We start from the raw sequence: 23,957 nt of genomic DNA, 5'->3' as shown, positions 1-23,957 counted from the left end.
TATTAACATTTATGATTTTAAAAGAACATGTGAAAATTAATTCAGTGTTAAACTGTTTTGCACAATTGTAATTGAATCCTCACAGATCCAACAATGAACTATAATTTAGAACAAGGGTCCCCAATTCCCGGTCCCTGGACCAGCACCGGGCTGCCCATGCCAGCAATCGGGCTTCCTATGTCAACAGTCTGTTCTTGCAATGCCAGCCTGGTTTGATTTTATAAATTCCATTTCATTGCCATCTTTCCCCAAATTGTAAAAACCTCAACTTTAGTGACTCATCTTACTAAGGCAATCACATCCTATTTTCATGTGCACACGCAGACCTGCAAAGAAGACAGTGCGTTCATGACTAGGCAGAGAAATTCTGTGTTTACTCAAATTCAAAGCTTTTGTTCCATATCATTTCAAAGCATGCACAGTCCTATGCTATAAATGCCAGTATCATTAATCACCTTTTATTATCCCCAGATGCTTCTGCGCAAAGATGAGTTTATTTCTTAGTTAAGAAAATCAATCTAATAACAAAGTATGCACTGCTTTTCTACTACAATGCATGGGCAACATTTACAACATTCCCACTGAATATAGGTTTCCTCAATGGAGGATATCAGGGAAAATTAATTAAGAAAAATATGAAAAAGAATGACTGTATGGTTAACAAAAACTCGTTCTAGCTTTAAAGATCAGAGTAACTTAAGGACCACCAAGAAGAATGTTGATGAGAAAGTTATTATAGTCTTTGCTTTGATCACAATACTTGAAAGGGTTAATAGAAGCTAATAAGGATCCTCAACTTAAAGCACTCTTGAGTTTGTTCAGGGATGTTAAAAGGTAGCAAGTTTTAGAAAGCAAGTTATTATACAAGCTTTGAGGCTAAACTGGAGATGTACATAAGTGATTTCACTTGTTAAGTGGTACTTTAAGGAGACTGAACAACAACAGAATGGTTGCATTAAACATACTGAATGCTCTAGAAGAATATTGGATAAGGATGAACCAACCCTAGAGATAAGAAAATAATGAAGCACTTAGTACTAAAGAAGTATGTTCTATCCAATAAAATCATCCATCCGCAGAGATACATTCTCTCTCTCTCTCTCTCTCTCTCTCACACACACACACACACACACAGAGAGAGAGAGAGAGAGAGAGAGAGAGAGAGAGAGAGAGAGAGAGAGAGAGAGAGAGAGAGAGAGAGAGAATAGCAAAAACAGGAATGTGGTGGGCATATTGCAATCTTACACACTGGGAATAAGTTATTTCTTAAATAAAAAGGAAAATACTTAAAATTCAAACAGAATTACTATTGTAAAAGTAACTGGTATACTATATTACTATATAAGCCATAATTCTATATATCAATGAATGATCTGCATAAACAAAACCAAAACATAACGTAAAAATAACAGAAACAGAGCGGGCCTATTTGAGATCACAGATTAAATACCTAGGTACCCTCAAAAAAAATCACAAAGAGTAAATATAAGTTTTATTACATACTTTAAACTGCAATCATACAAAACATGGAAATTTAATTGTTTGCAAGCTTTCTTTGAATATTTCTCAGACCGGAAAGCAATAAAAAAATTCTGTGAAGTCCAAAGCTTGTAAACTAAGACATGTAATGAACAGTGAGTGTAACAATTAAAAGATAATGAAAGTCTCAAATATGTGGGAGAAAAACAACCCTTAAGCATCTATAAATTAAAAGACTTTGTAGAAAGCATATATTCAACTTAAAACATATCCACAGACCCTACATGCCAAAATACTTTGTGAATTATAAGTTAACCATTCTTAGACTTAGGCCAAATACTTTTGATTTAACTGTTCCCCACTGTTTATTCTATGAAAAAAAGGTTATTTCCATCCTTTTCTCCATAATTAGAGGCTAGTGAGCAGCAATGATATATCTCTACTCATTGTAGTGCCAAACAGAATAACTCATAGCTGGTGTTTGTCTCTACTTTTTGAACTATATTCTCTGTTGCTTTGAACTTTCCTATCACTCAAATGCTAAGTAGATTTAGAAGGTTCTAATATTTGCCTATCACACAGACAACACTAAGACACCAGCCAGGACAATCCTTCATTACAGGAACTTAATCTGCTTATTAGGGCAATTTTTAAACAATGAAGTACAGTAATCTACTTTGACCTGCTTACCTAGTGCAAACAACTCAACTACAACTACGCTAAAGAGAGAAAGAGGAGGAAAGACAAAAGTAAGATGAAAGTAATTTAGGTTAACAGTGCTACAAATGGTGACTAAGAAAGCAGATTCATATGTACTTACTTCCCAAACAATGGGCTGTCATCATAGGAATCTCCTGAGCGTTTGTCATCGTCTGGTTGATTTGCAGTTAGAAGCAAAAGAAATCACCAACCCATCCTAGCCCAAAAGGAATTCTTGTCTATTTCTACCCTACTTGATCAGCAAGCAATAATAAAGAGAGTCAAGCAGCTTATACAAAAATAAATTCACTATAAAAGTTAATGCAATACACAAACATTAACTGAATCAAGACTGGTTTTAATCGAAGAGAGATAGTCCTGAACTCAACTGGAACCAGAGCAAAGACACCCACGTGATTGCTACGTGGTTTGCTAGGACAACATTTTAACCCCTCCCGGTTGTAGTCATTAAGCGATTTCATGGGTCATTAGGTGGGTGGAGTCCCAGGTAAGGAGCATTGGGTGCCTTGGAGGGATGGGGACACTGGGAGGATTCACTCAGAGCTGAAAATCTTCCCTGCCAAAATCCAGGCAGGACTTTCAGCCCCTGAGCTGAAAGACACTCACTGGCAGCCTCCCAGGGCCTTCCCCAATCCGCAAATGCATCCCATGCTCCATTCCTTACTGAACTGCCTCTCCATTCAGGAGCTGAAAATTCTTCCTGGCAAAAGCCAAGCAGGATTTTCAGTTCTGAGCAAAAAGATAGTGGCATGAAGAAAGATTTGAGAAAACTAGGCATAAAGGAGATATCTCTCCTGTTGAATGTGGACAGTAATTCCTACAGCATGTTAGATATACTAGAGCTGTATCCGTATGGATCTTACATTTGGAAGGTCCATATTTCTTGCTAGGAACTTCTTTCTGTAACACCTTCCCATCAAAAGGTAAGTTGGGTTGCCTGAATACCTGGCAGAGCCAGTGGACTTGTGTTATTCAGAAAAAAGCAGAGCCAGTGGTGGAAAAGAAACTGTCCTCTCTCAAGGAACATGAGAGAGGGTGGTACATGGCATTTTTGGAAGGAACATGGCATCTTTTTCCAGACTTTCCCCTAGTGTGGATGAGAAACTCTCCACAGAATACTCTGGCTCTAAGAACTTTATTCCCAAGCAAGCATGTGGAAGTCCCAACCAGCATGCATGGCAAGGGGAGATTTCAATTTTCCCCCATGTTCTTCCTTCTGAAAACTACCTCCTCAATTTATATCTCCTCCTCTACTGATGATACCAGCTCTCCAACTGGCAGATGATCTGAATATCTTTTGTATAGATGTTGAACAAGAGGGGAAAGAACATCAAGCCCAGATGTATCCCACAAGGAAAGGCTTACAGAGTGACCACTTTCCTTCACCAAATTCCACTAGAACTGGCCTTAAAGAAGATAACTACCGTAACATTGTGCCCTCCCCCACATTCATGATCCCTAGCACTGGTCCAAAATGATAGTGTAGTCCAGGGGTCTTCAAACGTGGTCCTTTTATGACTTGTGGATTTCAACTCCCAGAATTGTTCAGCCAGGCATGCTGGCTGAGGAATTCTGGGAGTTGAAGTCATAAAAGGACCAAGTTTGAAGACCCCTGATGTAGTCAGTAGTATCCAAAGCTGCTAAGAGATCAACAAATACAAGGATGGATGCATCACCTCCATCTTGCAATGGCCACAGATCACCAGCAAGAATAATCAAGGCTTGTCTCTTTACAACTGCAGCCCAGCCACCTGCTCAATAACCTTCCCTGTTTCATCCACATTTCAATACTTAATAAATGAGGGGGAAAATGGACATTTTTAACCAAGTTAACCCAAACTGCATAACCCAGTTATACAGTTGTTCCAGACTCCATGATCAACATAAAGATAAGATGAAGCAGTGGTGAAATACTATTTATTTTATTATCATTACTTGCTGATAATGACCATCAACACGGGTTCTGCACACAATATATACCAAGCAATATAAAATATACTTGTAGCAATAGAAATTGATCCAGATTTTGCTGTTGTTCTGGAAATGGCCTACCCCTTAAGAAAAAAAGAGTAGCTTCTCTTCTTTAGCTTCTTAAGCTTTCTTGACAAATTGCATAGGAAGAACTGTGAAACAACACACAAGAGACTGATCAACTTCCCCATTGTCAAGAGGCAAAAGTATTCTTGCACTAGTGGGCTGTTGAATCTCTTTTCCAGCAGTGATAATAGCACAACATCAGAACTTGCAAGAATAAAGGCTCTCCTATGACTTTGCCCATAAAGTATTAGCAAAATAATTTGCATGTGGAAACAGATATTTCAAACAAGCCTGACCTAAACAGAACTTACATCTTTCTGCAGAATGTTGTCAATGTTCCTATTTCATGTCTTTTTCTAGGACGGTTCTTGAAAAGGTCAACTGAAACCAAGCATTGGCCAGATAGGCTACAAAATTCTAGATCCAAATGTACCCTGATATCCATAATCAGAAGAAATTGTCTTGAAAGTGAGGGGGAAAGGAGGCCAGAGGAACTTTCAAAGAGGATTAAGACAAGATCTTAATGAACAAAGCTACATGTGAGCCTCTAAAAGAAAGAAATTAAGTCAGATTCCAGCCTCAACAAAGAATTGCGAATGCAGCAGGGAACTTGCAGCAAAACTCTTAAACATTTAGACTAAACAGCTTTTTAAAGTCCCAAGTTGTAATTACAGATCTGTGTACCATAAGCCAAGGAATTCATTACCTGGGCTGTATAAGTCTTTAACTCACTGCATTACACAGTTTGCCTGGCACAGAACGGCATTCATGAGACTAATGGGCCCATATGGAAGCAGCCCTTAATTGTTCGTTTCACATAGCTGAGGTTTGAAAAAGAGACACTCAGATATTTTAACACCTGGGGCTGAATTTGCCAAGCACGATGCAACCAGCAGGTCTCTTTTTAAAAAAAAAATACAGCTACTTTTGTTCTGTTGTGATTGATGACTTGACTTTACTCTTTACAGGAAAGCCCACTTGGGCTTAGAGAGGATAGCTGAATTAACCACATACAATAGAATGAGACAGGTTTGTTGGGCAGCATGGGGACGGGGTGAAAATCAGATTTCGACAGAGTGTGCAACAAGACATTAATATGGAACTAAAAAAGGGATTATTAGTATCAACATGCAACTTGGTTTTATTCTATTTTTCGGAGAGGCAGTGAAGAAGACAGAAGTCTCCCGATGGGTTCCAGCAGATTTACTCTCAATCGTTTTTATGTAGTAAAAGAACAGATTAAAGAATATCGGAAGACGAGACTGGTTAATGGAGGAGGCACTCAATTTGACACCTAGAGCTTGTTTCTGTGGTTCAAGCCACAACCCGTCTTTTATCAATAGAAGCAACATAAATTTCACAAGTATGTAAGAGATTGGAAGCCATTTATGGATGTTAAAATACCGTATATCAATGGACTGTTAACTGAGGGTTTTGAAGATTAGTTTAACTTTTTGGGTTACCAATTAACAATTTTTTTTGCATTGAACAGAGATTGGGTCGATTTAATTGATAGACAATAGAATTTTATTTGGGGTATAGAGTTAAGCGATTGTGGTTTAAAACAGTAATTTAGTAATAGAGATGGGAAAATTTACTATTTGTAGACCTGTTGAGCAAGAGGGGGAATCTATTAGGTTTGTTGAAATTATATTTATCAACGTTCAGCCAGAGTGGGTGTTATATATAGGTAGTCCTCAACCTATGACCACAATTGAGTCCACAATCTTTGTTGCTAAGTGAGACATTTGTTAAGTGACTTTTGCCCCATTTTACGACCTTTCTTGTCACAATTGTTAGGTGAATCATTTTTTAATTTTTATTTTTTTAAATTCCATTTATATCCCGCCCTTCTCCGAAGACTCAGGGCGGCTTACAAGCTTAGCAGTAGCCTTCATTCTATGTATATGCCTGCTTATTAGGGCTTATCAATGCAGTTAAGTAAGTAACACAGTTGTTAAGTGAATCTGGCTTCCCCATTGACTTTCCTTGTCAATATGTTGCAAAAGGTGATCACCCTGGAAGACTGCAACTGTCATAAATATGAGTCAGCTGCCAAGCATCTGAATTTTGAGCATGTGACTATGGGGATGCCAGAATGGTTGCAAGTGTGAAAAATGGTCATAAGTCAGACCAAAGGTGCTTTTTCAGGAGGCAACTGGACTTTCTTGTTTTTCATTCAAAGAAAAACAAGAAAGCCCAGTTGCCTCCTGAAAAAACACCTTTGGGATGACTTGTGACCAGGATGACTGAGAATCTCCACAGACATTGGTCATAAATCACTTTTTCCAGTGCTGTTGTAACTCTGAACGGTCACTAAATGAACTGTTGTAAGTCAAGGACTAGCTATATTTAGTGTTAATTGTATATCTGTTCTCTATATTTTCTTTTTTTTACCCAAAATTGTTAATTTTTTTCTTGACTTCTTTGTAGTTGTTATTCTTCGTTCGTTTCTTTTTATTTGTATTTGGTATTGTATCTTATCTTTTGAAATCAATAAATTTTATAATAAAAAAATAAAAGCAACATAAATTTTACCCTGAAAAGATGCATTTCTCTATAAATGTTAGAGGATAATCATTGATTGAGTGTGGATCACCCTTCTCTAAATCTGGGTTGCTCCTCCATCAAAAGAATACTTTGCACAACCCCACTCAACTAATTTTCCATGGAAATGCCCAATCGATAAACTGATGGTGCTCAGCAGGATTACTGTGCAGTGACACAATAGATCCCTCTCCTCTGCCATTTTTTAAATGGTGAAATAACAAAGACCTTCTCCAGTCTCCAGTCTGCTGAGTTCTGAAAAGATCTGAGATCTGAAATCCGCAATAAAGGAAGTTGCCCCTCTAGGTGTTACCAAGCAATGCTTGCTTCTACCAAAGTTCAGTGAAATTTAAGACTTCTCCAACTTCTTGCTATGGTTTAAACAGTAAAATGAATTCAAAATTCCCAGAGGAAGAAACAGGAATATGATCATTCAGAAACAAAGCTCAAAAAATAAATAAATAAAAATCCAAGTATTGATACAACTGTGTAGACCAGGGGTGGCAACTAGGGCAAAGTTCAGGAATTCTGGGAATTGAACTCCACAAGTTGTAAAGTTGCCCTAGTTGCCCACCCCTGGTGTAGACTTACAAACACAACTGAGCCCCAAATTTATGTTGCTAAATAAAACAGCTGTTAAGTGCCCCATTTTATGATCTTTCTTGCTGCAATTGTTAAGTGAATCACTGCAGTTGTTAATAACAAGGTTGTCCCTGCAACCTCATGCCTTCCAATCAAACCCCTTCCAGCAAATCCACTTGCTTCCAGAGGGCATCAGGTTCAGTGATCAATTTTGTCTTCTAGGACTTTCACCAGTTCCCTAAAATAATAGTTATCATGATCTAGAACAGGGGTGTCAAACTGCTGGCCCATGGGCCGGATGCATCATGCCGAAACCACACCCACCCCATTGCCGGCAATGGAAAAAAATGTCACGACACGTCATGTGACATTGCGAGTTTGACACCCTTAACCTAGAAGAATTCTCAGGTATGACAGTTCTGTTTTAACCTGCACTAAAAGGCAGAGGTTTCCTATTTCAGACACCATACATCATCATATAATAGAGTACTCAAAAGAACAAGAGAAGTCTCTCAATGTTTAAATAGAATGTTTTTCACATAGCATATTCTTAATAAAGAGGATGTCCAACAAAATGGTTAACTCCTTGATTTTTGAGCACAGATCAAAGACTTGTTAAATGGTTAAAAATATGCTTTATTTTATTTAAAAACCAGCAAGAAATTTCTAACAATTTATACGGTTCAAGAAATCATGTACTTACAAAAATTAGGACAGACGCAACACAGTTACGTGTAGCAGAATTAAGACTTAAATTAGCAGACTGTATTAGTAGCTTTAGAAAATAAAGTGTTATCAAGCAAGGCAAACCAGACATGGCTTTGATGCTGCTCTATCTCATTAGGGCAGGATTGCCAGTCAACTAGTTGACTCCAGAATGCACCAAAAACTAAAGCTAAGGGAGAACCAGCAACATTTCACTTAATCCAAAACAATGTAAACATCATGAAAATGGACACCCTTGGATCACATTGACGAGATTCATTACATGTCACCTTTACAACTCTGGCATTCCAACTCTTAGGATATTCAACAATGATAATCCAGGAACAAACAATTAAGGATGCTTGAAAAAAATTGATATTTCAAAAAATCTGGTATGAGTTACCTTTCCCTCACAAATTAGCATGCAGATAACAACTGACATATCATCCAAGCCTTGGTGCTCTAGCACAGCTCTCACCTCAAAAAAACCAAAACCCCTCCTAAAATTAAATTCATCGGCTTAATCTTTTTCTCTTAAAAGAACACAGGGATTCATAAAGTGGATGAAATGGGCTTTTGAATGGACCCATAAAAATGACACCAACTCAAGACAGTTTTTAGTTGATAAAGCCCCAATAATTAAAATATGGCATCTTAAAGACAGGATCAGCTTCAAATATTTTGTTGCAAATATTTGTTCAAACAACAATAGCAAAATATGCACGGATGTGTCAATACACTGCTACACCTAAAGATGATAAAAGTTGAAAGATAAGTTGCAATTAAAGGAGAAGTCACATGTGGCTTTTTTAAAAAATAACAACCAGTGATTTTGTCTATTTTTAAGATCTTTCCAAAGGAGGCTAGCAAAAAGATTCAGCAAGCAAATAGATATAGGGCTTTCTGCCTGAGCATAGGGTTGAAGACCTCTCAGGTCCCTTCCAATTCTGGTATTCTGTATTTTGTATTACAGAAGAGAGGTCTCAATTTAGAGCCTACAAACATTTTTCAATCTTGCAAATTTCTCAGTTTTCTTATTAGGAAAGCCAGTGTCTCAATAAATTTAGGGTCCAAATTCACATTTTGTGGAAAATGTAACCATTGGAAGGAGGAAGAAAAAATGGGACTACTGGATTCCAAGTATAATTGCAATTGTTTCAATCCCATCTCAGGATTGTTCCTCATGCTGAAGAAGTTTCTTTTTTTATTATTCAAGTTTTATTGGTTTTTCAATATTTACATACACATGTATTGGTGAAGCAATATGGTGGTTGGGTAGTGAAAAGTAACAAATAACAAGTTGTTTGTAAATAGTTCAGGTTGCATTAATAAAAATTCCCTGATTCCCTTAGTTTTCACATAGTCAAAGTGATCAAGTTAATACATTTCTAGATATGACCTAATCAATTAAGAAAGTTTTCAATGTAATTAGACTAATACATATCAAAATCCTGTTTTTAAGTTTTACCTAACTGCAATAAAATACTCTAAAGTGGCCTATAATATACAGAAGAAAGCTTACTTTTTGGGTAACCTACAATTCCCTATTTCAGAAAAGAATAATTGTCTTGTCTACAAAACTTACATTGTTCATTACAAATCATTCTTATGATTTGACAGTAAATTCTAGTTTTCATCTTAACAAATCACCAATTGTTAGAAAAGATTTTTTGTCTTAACCATTCAACACATTAAAATACTATCTTATATTATAAGATTCTAAATTCTATAGTATAATTCAAAGTTTTATTCTAAAAGCTTAATTTTGTTTTCCTTTAAAAATCTAAAACCTAAATATGAAATCAGTTTTTGTTTTTTTTAAGATTCCCCTTGGTCCATCAAAAAAGATTTTTTAAGTTCTGTCCTTACAAATCCCCCCAAAAAGACAAGTCTAACTCTTTAAATCTAACTCTCGCCTTCCTTTTGTGCCAATCAGGTTTCCATCTAAGCGTCTTTAAATTCTCAAATGTGTCTCCCTTTCTTCCTCCACCTCTTATTTGCATCCACGGAGACCATCCAAATGACAGTTTTGCCAAGCTGGTGTCCCCTTTATAATCATTGAAATATTGCTTTAATAGCTCAGTTTTTTGATGTTTGATGTAATTCTTGTTCCATTTCCATCTGGGTTAGGTAGAACATAGTAGCTAATGTTGTTATTGTTTCATTAGCTGAATCCTCAACATACTGTATTTGAAGGCCTTTGATATCTTCCTCTTAATGTTGCTTTCTTTGGGTGTTGTTGTTTTTTGAACTGTAAGTTTTGTAGTTAAAGTTGGAGTTTGGACTTCAAAGTTCTCTGGAGGCTGCGTTTGTTGAAGTCTTTGAAGTCTCCTATTTCAATGTTAATTTCCAGTTCTTCTATTTGTTTTTGGGTTGTCAGTTCATCATTTAAGGTCAAAGTTTGGTCTGGTGGCTTTGAGTTGTCAGGTTTATCATGCAATTTGGCTTTAATTTGTTCAGTTATAGCCAAGATTGTGTCCAATATCAATTTGCAGTTAAGTGGTGGGATATAGTCATCCATTTTGTTAAGTGTTTACAGCTAAGTCTTCCATGGAGGCTATTTTAATAGAAGTCAGTAATTTTCCACCTCCAATGCTCCTAAAAGTTGTTTTCAGTGCCAGGTGTTCCCACACTAGTCTTTGAAGATAATATCAAGGACAACTCTGTTATTCAGTCAGCTGTCAGAATAAGCAAAAGGTTTACTTGCAATTCCAAGTTTAACCACAGGATGTCATCAGTAGCATATAGAATAAGTTGTAAAATTCTTTTTTCCTCCAAATTAATATAAAGCTTTTATATAATTAGTCCATTCTTTTTTCCTTAGTTCACATCTTAAACAGAAAATAGGGTAGTAGATCCCCACAAAAATATGAGCTTTTTAATAAGTAGGAATGAGATTACTTAGTTTCTTTGCTTAATCAGATGGTGTTTTTTCTTTCTTTCTTCACTTTAAGGCTTAAAATGTTATTCCCCCAAGTATACAAAAGCTGTTTTTTTTCAAAAAGGAGGGGAGAACATTTTCAGAAAAGTCCCACAGGCAGGCAGTTAGGGGGATAAGAAAGGAAAAGTCTCACCCAAGTCCTCCAGATTGCTTCATTGTGCTAGATGGTACTTTTGGCTTTCGGCAGGGAACGGCTTAATGATCGGCCATGTTGATGCCGGTCTCTTCTTCTTCGGGCCAAAAGGAGCTGCTCTGGATTCAAGCGGAGGGCTGCTGCCCTTCCATGATCATAGGAGGGCCTCCTTGCGGTGGTCGCCCTCCAGGGCGACTTTCGACTCTTTTCAGGGTACTCCAATGAAGAAAGATCAGACAGCAGGGAGGGAGCTCTTTTTGCGCGTCCGAAAGCACCGCGTGCGCAAACCGGAAGCCCTGAAGAACTTTCTTATACAATTTATATCAAAAACTAACAAACAGGTTTTTAGACTGTCTGCACGCCGATCTTTTTACTGAGCAACTGATGTGCATTCACCTGGCAGTCAAATGATGCCCCCAGTAGCCCTTCTGTGTTTCTTTTTTTTTTCTGATGTCTCAGACATCAAAGATCAGCTCCTTAAGAAAGACCAGGTATTGGTTTACACATATTTCACATTCCACAATTTGTGGAATAACATAACACTGGCTGATTTATTAGATGCATAATCCAACTTCTGACAATCCAAATCAACGGGGAAGCCAGATTGACATATCAACAGTTGTTACTAATTTAAAAACTGCAGTGATTCACTTAACAACTAGCAAGAAAGGTTGTAAAATGGGGCAAAACTCATTTAACAAATTACTCACTTAGCAACATAAATTTTGGTCCCAGTTGTGCTCTTAATTTGTGCTCTTAAGTCGAGCACTACCTATAACGTTAGTGCAATGTGAACCAAGCTTAAGAGAGATTACCAACCATCACCTGCATATTAATATTTCTGGCTATAAGAAAACAGGACTACATTATCCCATGATTAACTGCTAGGACATGGCTCTTAGGATGATCAAAGTCATTTCAATGCGGCATGCCATCCTTGCCCCCCTCCCCCATTCAACAAAATGAAGAAAAGCTTGAGTTCTATTAAATAATCTAGGTGCATTGCTAATTTGAGGTCTAGCCATCTGGTGGCATAGAAAATTTAGTTCTCCACATGAATTCAGTCCCAAAGCCAGACAAGGACAAATTGCAGATATTCTGTGTCATCCAAAAGAAAAACATAGTCCTTTCAATGACTTAATTTGGTGATCAGATTTCTGTGACCGCTCTTGCACTTGTGAGATATTAGTTCTCCTGATATTTTACTAAAGCCACTTTGTATTTTGAGAATACAAAGAGTATTGAGAGTATTTTTTCAGTTCCTTACAGAAAGATCCAGATTCAGTTACTTTGTATATTATTGAACTGACTTAGCTCTATAATTCTTTCATTTTGAAAACATAAGAGGAACATAAGGATTCGCAATCTGATTACACTTGAAAGGCCAGGAAGACTGTAAAAGGCACCCACTCACACCTTAAAAAAAACAACCTAAAGCATTAGAGGGCAAGGAAGAAAAGGTAAGCTCTCATTCTGAACTTTCTAGTTCCCAGGACAGGTTTTAACAAGCTTTAGTGCTACAGTTTAGAGTTGATCTAACCTCCATTTAATTTTTAAAGAATGACATCATGAACATCTGCCAGGAAGAAGAATCACCTGCTAGGTGGCATTTTGACCCATATCTGATCTAGAATAGTTTAGCCAGTGATACCATTTTGAGGTTTTAATGGTTTCATATCCTTTGCACTACTCCTGCTAAGGCTGTTTCAGATTGTTACCAATATACATATGTTTCATTAACTGTCTAGACAACATATTAGATAGCCAGTTCTACCAATTTAAAACTCAGGATGGAACACTGCTGAAGGCTCACGTTGATATACTTTCTTACATAACATTTAAGCTTTGTATATTATAATAATGTTCAACTTAATAAGGATATTTTCCCAAGACAAGGCCTATTCATTCATTCCAATCACCAATAGACTAGAGAAGACACAGGTCTCAATCAATCGGGTGCATTTACTGCCTGACTTACTATATCTGTGTTTTGGCTGGTTCTACTATACATTTTAGGAGACCCATTTTAAAGTTTATTTACTGCTGAACATTAGGTACAAATAAAAATTATCTTCATATACCCACATATGTATTTGATCACTCAAACCTTTCTGAAAGATTAATATGCTGTAGGTCAACACAAACGTGGCTGGTGAACAAGAGGAAAGTTATGAAGGGGAAGCATCATTACCTGTTATGGTAAGCAAGCTCAGATATCCTCAAACTATCCTGTTTTATACAAGTCTGTGCTAATTAAAACAATCTTGATGCTCTTCAAAAATAAAAGCCTGCTAGGATAAGACTAAGGCTACTTGACCCAACGCTATATTGTTCTACCAATGGCTAATCTGATGCCTGATAAGCAGCACAGGAAGCCAATCACAACTTCCTACGTACGTTTCCCCAACAATAAGCTTACCGATTTTAATCCTGAAGATACGATACAGCAGTCATGACCAGTATTCACTGGTAGACTTAAAATCCACATATGTATTTGATCACCGTTTAAAACTGGACTAATTATGATATCGCTGAGGTGATTTCCAAACTTAAGCCTGCTTTGTGTCCATTTTTCTCATGAATCTCTCTCACTGCAGGACTGAGCATCAGCAAATTTCCTCAGGTTAAAGCACCATGAAAGTAAGAAACTACCTTTTCTCTGTATGAGACATAATGTAACTGCTTTTCTTTTTAAACCGAAGAGATTTAATTCAAGAGAAGTCAAATGATATACTTGAACTATTAACAGAAGTTGATGGGGTGCTCATTAAGAGCAAAGAAGAGGCCTTTCCAGAAGGATGACAATAAATGGCTTAAGAAACAGATTTTCCAATTAAAACAGAGATAAAAATCCATTCTCATACACATGTTTTCCCTGGATGTTCTTTTTTTTTTCCAAAACAAAAGGAATGCCATCACTGCCTGGAGAGAAGGCTAAAACCACAAAAAACTAATCTCTATCATCAGAACTGGTTTGCTAGGAATGTAGTTGAGTGAACTTAATCAGACAGAACTATGTTAGCTTTTAGTCAAAACAATATTTTTTTTTCAAAGCAACCTCTGTCCTGGCTTCTAGGCAAGTCACACCAAACTAGTACCACAATCTCACACCACTGATTTATTTTTAAAGCACTTTTTTCCCCATTCATTTTTGTAGTCATTTTTAATAGGAAAGTGAAGATTCCATCAAGACCCACAGTTAATAAAGTGTTGCGTTTGATTTACTCCTTTGGGTTCACTGAAACAGCCAGAGACAATCCTTAGAAAACATTGTCGTTTTGCGTGACAGAATTTTGGCAGAAATAAGAGTACTTGCTCTGGTAAAATCTAGAAACAGGTAGTCCTTGGCTTATGGCCACAATGGTGCCCAAAATTCCTGTTGCTAAGCGAAACAGTTGTTAAGTGAGTTTTGCCCCATTTTGCGACCTTTCTTGTCACAGTTAAGAGAATATTTACTTAACTGTTAAATTAGAAACACACTTGTTAAGTGAATCTGGCTTCCCCATTGACTTTGTTTGTCAGGAGGTCACAAAAGGTGATCACATGACCCCGGGACACTGCAACCGTCATAAATACAAGCCATTTGCCAAGTGTTGAAATTCTGATCACGTGACCAGGGGATGCAGCATTTGTAAATGTGAAGAACAGACGTAAGTCACTTTTTTTCAGTGTCGCTATAACTTCAAATGGTCACTAAACAAATGATTGTAAGTTGAGGACTACCTGTACTTCTCATATCATAGTAACTAAACTATCTAAAAGCACACCAACAGCTAATGTCAATTCATCAGGAAGAGTAAAAGAAGTAAGTCCAGGCTAATACCACTTAACTTGAACTTCAGAGGAAAGTTGCCACAACAAGCAAAAAAGAGAGGGTTTTTTAAATAAAGAATATTGTAATTAAAGCAACTAGTATGAAGGATACATTCAGCATTAGCATTTATAAACATCCAGTGTTTTCCTGAAAAATTCAGTTATTTGAATGATATGATGCAAAGCACACATTTTTGAGCTCATGGGCCATTTTCAAAAGCCACTGATCAGCACTCTAAATGTATTAAGATTATGGAATTAAAATATTGTACAGGTAGCTTTTGAGATCTGCAAGTGGGCATCGCGCACACTGCCCAGAGGCTACCATATGAGGGGACAAATTATGCATTGTAAAGATCGCTTAGAGGTGACACATACTTCCAATGTAATCTACTGGATCCCCTGCACGGATTGCCCATGACTACATAGGACAGACAGGGAGGAAGCTAACCACCAGACCGCAAGAACACAAGTGAGCCGTCAGATGAGAAGACCTCATTTGTAGCCTCACACTGTAATGGACAAGGACATACATTTAATTTTGCAGCTATTAAGATTGTTGGACGAGCTGGCACAAAAACAGCCAGGGAAGTGATTGAAGACTGGGAGACAGGCCCCTTGTCAGTCAACAGGAGTGCTGATTTACTACCAGCTTATCAAGTACTTAGGAGGTGAGGGCTTGGCAGAACAAGGAAACAACAACCAGCCATCAAGAGCCCAATCACACAACAAGCACCGTATAAATACCACATACAGAATAGCCCTAAAACACATACACTGCTAGAGAAAAGTACTCTGGGGATGGGCTCCAGCACAAGTCCAAAAGCTTGGAAAACTTTGGTCCCAGTGACCAACCCAGATTGGATCCTGCAGATAGTTTTTAACTTAAGGCTGTTTAACAACAAACAAAAAACACAGCCTTGGAAAAAGTGACTTATGACCTGTCCACAAAGCTGTGAGTGTCATCCCCGCAGTCAAGAAATTGCAGTTTGGGCAGGTGGCAACCAGCTCGCTTTTACGACTTTTGCAGCATCTTGCAGTCACATGATTGAGATTTGCAAACTCCCCAGCCAGCTTCTGACAAGCCAAGTCAACTCAGATTTGCTTAATAACCAGGTAGTTCACTTAATGACCATGTGATTCACTTAATGACTGCAGTAATTTGCTTAAATGACTAAAATTGGGTCTAGTCACATGAAAACTTGTTAAACAACTGCATCACTTAGCAGCCAAAATTCTGGTCCCAACTGAAGTAAGAAGTCAAAGTTTTTTCCAGTGAGAAGGAAGAGTCAGCTAGCAGTCCCATCTTTTTAACATAAAGGATTTTTAACCAGAGAAGAAAGATTTAGTACAGCATATAAGACATAGATTCAGGGATCTGTTTTTTTTCCCAGTTCTTCTCAATAAAATTCTTTCAAAATATTTCACATTATAACTTCTTTCAGCCCTTGGTCAGTACTACAGTCAGGGGTAATAGGGGTTGCACGATAGAGTATGACAGGCTAGTATGTTAATGGACTATGTATATTTATTTATTCTAATCCACAAACTTGGAAGGGGGAAGGCAAGACTTTGCTTTGTTAGTAGCAAAACAAATACTAAACTTCAGAACTTTGCCATCTCAATTTATCTCGTCCGTAGAAGAATTTTAATCCTAACATACTAAATTCTGCTGTCCGGAACACAAAGTTGTTGTAGTCCAAGGACTTGATGTGGACTTTGCAAGGACAAAAAAAAGTTGAAAAGCAACCAGAGATGATCGGATGGCTGCAGAGAGTAAGTCGAAGGTAAGTTAGTCAAGGGAATGCAGACAGGCCAAGGACAATATAATTAAAAATGACCAAAACACCTGAGGATGATAACATCTCCCAGAGTTTGGAAGACAAACTGAAATGACCTTTGTTGATGTTCTTGTTGACCACTATATCCTTCAGAGGGCAGACAAAGGCATTAACAGCATCACCCAAAGTTTGCCTGCTCTTGATGGACAGGAAATACGCTGTTGTCAAAATCGGTAATATTAGGGAAAAGTGTCCATGTAAGGCAGAAATTCTTATTTTACAAACATTAAAACTAAATGTAGCGAGCCAGTTTGGGTAGGTAGGTACTCACCATGACCAGGTAGTCCTCGGCTTAACAAGCATTCAATTAGTGACCATTCAAAGTTACATCAGCACTGTGCCTTACGACCATTTTTCATTCGAATGTTGCAGCATCCACCATGGTCACATGTTCAAAATGCAGATGCTTGGCAACTGATTCATATTTATGAGGGTTGCAGTGTCTTGGGGTCATGTGATCATTTGCCACTTTCTGACAAGCAAAGTCAGTGGGGAAGCCAGATTCATTTAACAACCATGTTACTCACTTAACAACTTCATAACTGTGGCAAGAAAAGTCGTAAAACGGGACAAAACTCACTTAACAACTGTCTCACTTAGCAACAGAAAATTTAAGCTCAATTGTGGTCATAAGTCAAGGACTACCTGTAGTCCTTGGTGATAACCATTCATTAAGCAACCATTTGAAGTTCTGATGGCATTGAACAAGGACACTTACAATGGAATCTCAAAGTTGGGGCCATCACAGCCTGCACACAATTGGAGTTTGGGCGCTTGGCAATCAGCTTGCAATTATAACGGTCAGAGCACCCCACAGTCATGTGATTGCCATTTATGATCTTCATCGCCTGCTTCTGGCAATGAAAGTTAATGGAAAAGCTGGCAAGAGGTCATCAGTGGCAATCACATCAGTTTGCATGGCTGCCTGAGGAATTCTGGGAGTTGAAGTCCACAGGTCTTAAAGTTGCCAAGGCCGGACACCCTTAGGTTAGACAAATGCAATGTTAGGCTGAATCAACGAAACATTTCATTTACCCCCTCCCCTAATTCAATCAACTTTGGACGCAAATGACAATTACGTGAAATATGTGCATGGATGCCAATGACATCCTTACATAAATGACTTCCACCAAAACAAATGACCTAAATTGCTAGGAAGGGCATACTTTGGATATCAGGAGTAAGGAACGTCCCAATCAGCGCACTAAATAAATGGTTCATTGAAATATGCAAATCTCAAGAAAGACATTATTCCACTTTATTCTGCTTTGATCAGATCCCACCTTGAGGATTGCCCTGAGGACCGTAGCTAATTCTGGGCACCTCTTCTTAAAGACTCAGAGAAACCAGAGCAGATTCAGAGAAGGGCAAGGAAGAGGGCCAGGGGACTACAAAATAAGTCCAATAAAGAGAAATTAATCAGCTGTGTTTAGCCTTGAAAAGGTATGATAACACTCTTTTAACTCCCTGTAAAAAAGGTAAAGGTTCCCCCGCACATGCGTGCTAGTCATTTCCGACTCTAGGGGCCGGTGCTCATCTCTGTTTCAAAGCTGAAGAGCCAGCGCTTGTCCGATGACGTCTCCGTGGTCATGTGGCCGGCATGACTAGACGCCAAAGGCGCACGGAACGCTGTTACCTTCCCACCGTAGTGGTCCCTATTTTCTACTTGCATTTTTACGTGCTTTCGAACTGCTAGGTGGGCAGAAGCTGGGACAAGTAACAGGCGCTCACTCTGTTACGCGGCACTCGGGATTCAGCCCGCCAAACTGCCGATCTTCTAATCGACAAGCTCAGCATCCTAACCCACTGAGCCACCGCGTCCCTCTTTAACTCCCTGAGGGAGTGTCAGGCCTGTTCCCTCTCTTTACAGAATGCAGTATCTAGAATACACTCGGCTTACGACCACAACTGAGCCCAAAATTTATGTTGCTAAATAAGAAAGTAACTGAGTTCTGCTCCATTTTACAACCTTTCTTGCCACAGCAGTTAAGTGAATCACCGCAGCTATTAGGTTACTAACATGGTCGCTAAGTGGATCTGCCTTCCCCATTGCCTTTGCTTGTCAGAAAGTCACTAAATGGGATCACATGACCCCCAGGAGATTGCAATTGTCATGACTCAGTTGCCAAGCACCTGAATTTTGATCACGTGACCATGGGGATGCTGGAACGGTCGTAAATGTGAAAAACGGTCATAAGTCACTTTTTTCAGTGCCATTGTAACTTTCAACGGTCACTAAAATGAACTGTTGTAAGTCGAGGACTACCTGTAATATGCTTAAGTTGCAAGAAGACTCAGTCTGACCAAATCTGGGCAGTGGAGGAAAGGAAACTTCCTATTATAGATAGTCATTGACTTACAACTATTCCTTTAATGGCTGTTGGAAGTTACAAAAGCACTGGGGAAAAATGACTTACGAATGGACGTTTTTCACACTCACAACCCTTGCAGCATGGTTACGTGGTCAAAATTTGGATGCTCGGCAACTGGAATGTATTTGTGACGGCGGCAGCGTCCCAGGGTCATGTGTTCACCTTTTGCAACCTTCCGGCAATCAAAGTCAACAGGGAAGACCGATTCCACTTAACAACCACATTAATTTAACTGCAATGATTCACTTAACAACTCTCTCGCTTGTCGACAGAAACCTTGAGCTCAATTGCCGACATAAGGCGAGGACTACCAGTACTAAGAGAAGTCTGGCAGTGGAACCAGTCACCCAGAGAAGCGGTACGATCTCCTTTATTAGTTGTGTGCAATTTCAGAGTCCTGCAAGGAACAAGGCAATTAACCTCCTTAGCCTAAATAGCTCCTGCCAAGTCTACGATGCTATGAGTAAAACTTGCCAGATCACACCGGCTTTGGAGGCAAATTATTTGGAGTAACACAATGGAAGATGTTCTCACTATTGGCAACAGCAGGGCGCCAAGCAGGTCTCCTCATGCCACGATAGCTGGTTGTGTCTTGAAAAGAGTATGTCCTTCAAGTTCTCTAGGGTGTCAAATGAAACTCTGCCACGTAGGCCGAGTGTGGACAGAAAAGGGTTTTTTTCATCCCCATAGAGCCTAGATTTCAAGCCCTGCCTTCCCTCCCTCTTCCACGCCCATAATTTCAAACCAGTTTGCCTGGATATAGGAGGAGCTTAGATTTCTACATCTAGAAGGCATCAAGTTGGGAAAGGATGACAAAGGGATTTAAAGTTCTTCCTGGGAATGAAATGCTGCAAAGTTAAGCATGTTTTTCATCTAGATCCGGGGTAGGCAACTTCAGCTCTTTTATGACTCATGGACTTCAACTCCCAGAATTCCTGAGCCACCATAGCTGACTCAGGAATTCTGGGAGTTGAAGTCCATGAGTCATAAAAGAGCCGAGGTTGCCTATGCCTGATCTAGGGATAGGGGTAGGCAAGCCTGGCTCTTTTATGACTCGTGGACTTCAACTCCCAGAATTCCTGAGTCAGCCATGCATGCATGGCTGGCTCAGGAATTCTGGGAGTTGAAGTCCACGAGTCATAAAAGAGCCAAGCTTGCCTACCCTGGATCTAAGAAAAGGCGGAGAGGCCAGAGAAGACAAAAGAAGCCCTTTGTAATATATATAGGTAGTCCTCGACTTACAAACCATTAGTTTAGTGACTGTTCAAAGTTACAACTTTGAAAAAAAAGTGACTTATGACCATTTTTCACCCTCACAACCCTTGCAGCCATCCCCATGATCACGTGATCCAAACTGGCAACTGGCTGCAGTGTCATGGGATCACCACCCTTTGTCAACATCTGACAAGCAAAATCAAGAGGGAAGCCAGGTTTACTTAGAAAACATACTATTAACTTAACAACTTGTAGTGATTCACTTAACTAGTGGTAAGCAAGGTTGTAAAATGGGTCAAAACTCTCTTAACAAGTGTCTTGCACAGCAACAGAACTTTTTGGCTGGACTGCACTGGTAAGTCGAGAACTTCCCGTAAAGGAGAAAGATACAAGACCAATTTTCCCTCTTTCTGAAAACATGATACCTTCCACAAAGCCGACAGGATACAGTCTTTTTACACAATATAGGGAACACGGGATGTGGGGATCACCACCACCACAACAGAGAATTACCTATAAGAGAGACAGTAGCCTGATACCTAGTAATTGAGAATTGTGTTGTTCCCAAACATGGATGGATGAGCTGTTTTGGCCACTATAGAGTGGTGAGTTTCCAATCCTGACAGAATCAAAAGCACGATTATGTTGGGATGGGGGTGTCTGGGGGTGGGTCCCCACTAAACTAAATTAAACTTTGAAACACAGCTGTTAAGATTACAGACCTCCTTTTCGCTCTTGGGAGAAAACCCATTAGCTCCAAGAAAGAAGAGCTGCCTTCCACCAAACACATGTTTCAGATGTACACGATTTATGGTTCTTTATACACCCATTGCCACTGGGCAGGCCTGGATCAAGAGGCAGCAAAAGCAGGCTCGGCTTCATTTCAGGATTCCCCAAAGTGCTCAAATTATAAAGCTGTTTGGGCAAAGTACACAGAGACACAACACGTGTGTGTGTGTGTGTGTGTGTGCGCACGCGCACACACACACACACACACACACAAACTGTAAAAAAGAATCTGGATGTGGTCTAACCCAGCATCTTCTCATCTTTCCAGACCACCAAACGATTCCCTTTTCTCTCTCTCTCCCCTCCCCCCTTCCAATAAAGGAGAAGGGAGAAAATTTCACTAGATAATCAGGCAGCTCCGGGGGGGGGGGGCGGGGGGGGGTGGGAGAGAGAAAAAGACAAGGATGCAACAAAGACGAGGATGCAACTTTCCCAAACAAGTTTAAACACGATTGGCGAACGAGTCCGCGGCGCTGAAGACAGGCAAGGCGGCAGTAAAAATGCCAGGCGAAGGTTTCCTTTTGAAACATCGGGAGGGCCAAAAATGGGATTTAATTGCAGGCTGACTGGCGTTGGGAAAAAAGAATTGAATTTAACCGCCGCCACTGGCGAAAAGAAGACGCGAAGGGGTGAAGGGAGAGAAGTGGGCGGTCGGGACGGGTGTGTGTGTGTGTGTGTGTGTGTGAACTTAAGAAAAAAATAGTTTTTCCTTTCCGTCTTTCAGTCATCCCTCCCTGCGTCTAACAAACGCTATCTTAAAAGAAAAGAAAAAGCACTTTTTGAAGTTAAGGAAGAAACAATGAGAGATCGTGAGCAGAGGAGGAACATTTCTGCTCACTTCTACGCAAGGGATGATTTGGGGAAGAGATTTGGGGTAGCGACGCGGAGGGAGGGAGGGAGGGAGGGGGGGGATCTGCACAGCATCCCGTCTAGTCCGGCCTTCTGATGGCCCTTTTCGGTTAAGTAATCCCAAAGACGAGCGAGCCAGCCAGCCTAACGTGCCTGGCCGATCGCCTCGCCTTCTCCTCTCGGAGTCCAACTCGCGCGCTCCCTTTTGTTATGAACAGCCCACCAGCCAGAAACGTGCCACGGTCATCGCCACGCTCTGCTCAAACAGGCAACCCCCCCAAAGCCAGCGCCTTGGGTACACCGGCCTTCCAGAATCCAGACTCAATATTCAAAACAGAAGGGGGAAAAAAAATATAAAACCCAACCACCTCAAAACCCAAATGGCCCCGAAGATCACGGAAGAAGTTGCCAGGGGCATTTTTTTTTAAAATCGTTAGGGATGTTAAAAGGGAGAAATCGATATCATCCTAAGTAGGCGGGGGCGATAGGGGGGGGGCCGAAATTTGATATCCCTTTCTTAAATCGAAAGCAGAGACTTTTTTTTTTTTAAAAAAAAGTTGCTGCCCGAATAAGTTGTTCTTCTTTCAAGCGGAGAGTTACCGGGGGAGGGAGAGAGTCAAAACAAGAGAAAGCAGGAGACTCTTCATTCATTAAAAAAAAAAAGCGGGTGGGGGGGGGGGAGAGGAAGGAAGGTGGGGAAAAGGTGCCGGAGAGAAGAAGCAACGGGAGAGTTTATTCAGACGAGAAGCAAGTGTGTGGTGGTCCTTACCTTGCTTTTCACTTCCACCGCGCTATAACCGAAATACCGCAGACTCTGCGATTTATTAAAACTCCGATTCATTTTCTTTGCCCCCGCTAAAAAAAAAAACCCCGTCTTTCTCCTCCTCCTCTTCACCCCCCTCAAGAAGGGCTGCGAGATCCACCGCCTCCGTGAGAAACTGCCACTCGGGCAGCCGTTTGGAAAAAGGCTGCCTCGACCCTGGAATGTAACTTCTTTGGAACGGTCAGCCTCCCGAGATTCTTTGATACTTTCCCCCGGCGCGTTAATCTCAACGCCCGCCTAGCTCGGCTCTCCGGGCTTCTGGTTGTTACAATCGCTTTCAGGCAGCTCGCAACGCGCCTCTGACTCAATAGGAAGGCGGCCGCAGGACGTAGCGAGCCCCGCCTCCCCACGAACCTCCTCCTCCCTTTCAGCTTGGCCCGTTTCAAATGCAGGAGCAAGTCCCCCTCCCAGCCGCCAGAGGGCGCCTGCCCTGCTTTGCGGTTAATGACATAATTGCTAACGACCTAATTGGCCGCTTAGTGGCTTATAATGGGGCTGTATCATTTATTTATTTATTTTAATTCCATTTCTATCCCGCCCTTCTCCGAAGACTCAGGGCGGCTTACAAGCTGAGCAGTAGCCTTCATTCTATGTATATGCCTGCTTATTAGGGCTTTCACACACCCCCTAAGCAGCATTCATAAAGAGGGCTTTAAAAAGCCTGGGTATATTAATTGCTGAGAAGAGACTTTAAAAAAAAAGAAGCAAGGATCTCGCAACTTGACAACTTTTAAGACTTGTGCAGTTTTAACTCCCAGAATTTCCCAGCCCCGGTATATGCTGGCTGGGGAATTCTGGGAGTTGAAGTCCACAAGTCTTAAAGCTGCCAAATTTGGAGACTCCTGTTTTAAAGCATACCCACAGATCTGTTGTTGTCTGGCTACAGGTTTGTTTGTGTTAAGGTGGTGAAAAGTATCCACACATTGAAACTTTTATTTCAAACCTTTAGAGTGCGGGTGTGTATTTTCTAGAGATGCATTTGGGCCAACCCAATTCTCTAGCTCCTAGTTGTCTGAGGAAATCCTGATTTTCTCCATTTTGCTAAAAACCTTAAAGGAACAAAACAAAACTGCAATGTGTGAGAGGGGGAGATTACTATATGCAGATGAGG

General features: G+C 40.0%; 1 protein-coding gene across 1 annotated transcript in view; it reads right to left on the bottom strand.

Annotated features, from left to right (window-relative positions):
* PARD6G (par-6 family cell polarity regulator gamma) overlaps nt 1-23,115 on the bottom strand; it is an 82,787-nt gene extending 59,672 nt beyond the window's left edge. Inside the window, exon 1 of the mRNA XM_083357712.1 lies at nt 22,793-23,115. Coding sequence (XP_083213838.1) covers nt 22,793-22,864 — 72 coding nt within the window. The 5' untranslated portion in view covers nt 22,865-23,115. The remainder of the gene's footprint in view (nt 1-22,792) is intronic.
* Nucleotides 23,116-23,957: the final 842 nt, after the last annotated feature.

The sequence above is a fragment of the Vipera ursinii genome (assembly GCF_947247035.1).
Source record: "Vipera ursinii genome assembly, chromosome: 3".
Taxonomy (NCBI): Eukaryota; Metazoa; Chordata; class Lepidosauria; order Squamata; family Viperidae; genus Vipera; species Vipera ursinii.
This window is presented reverse-complemented; position numbering and strand designations above follow the sequence as displayed.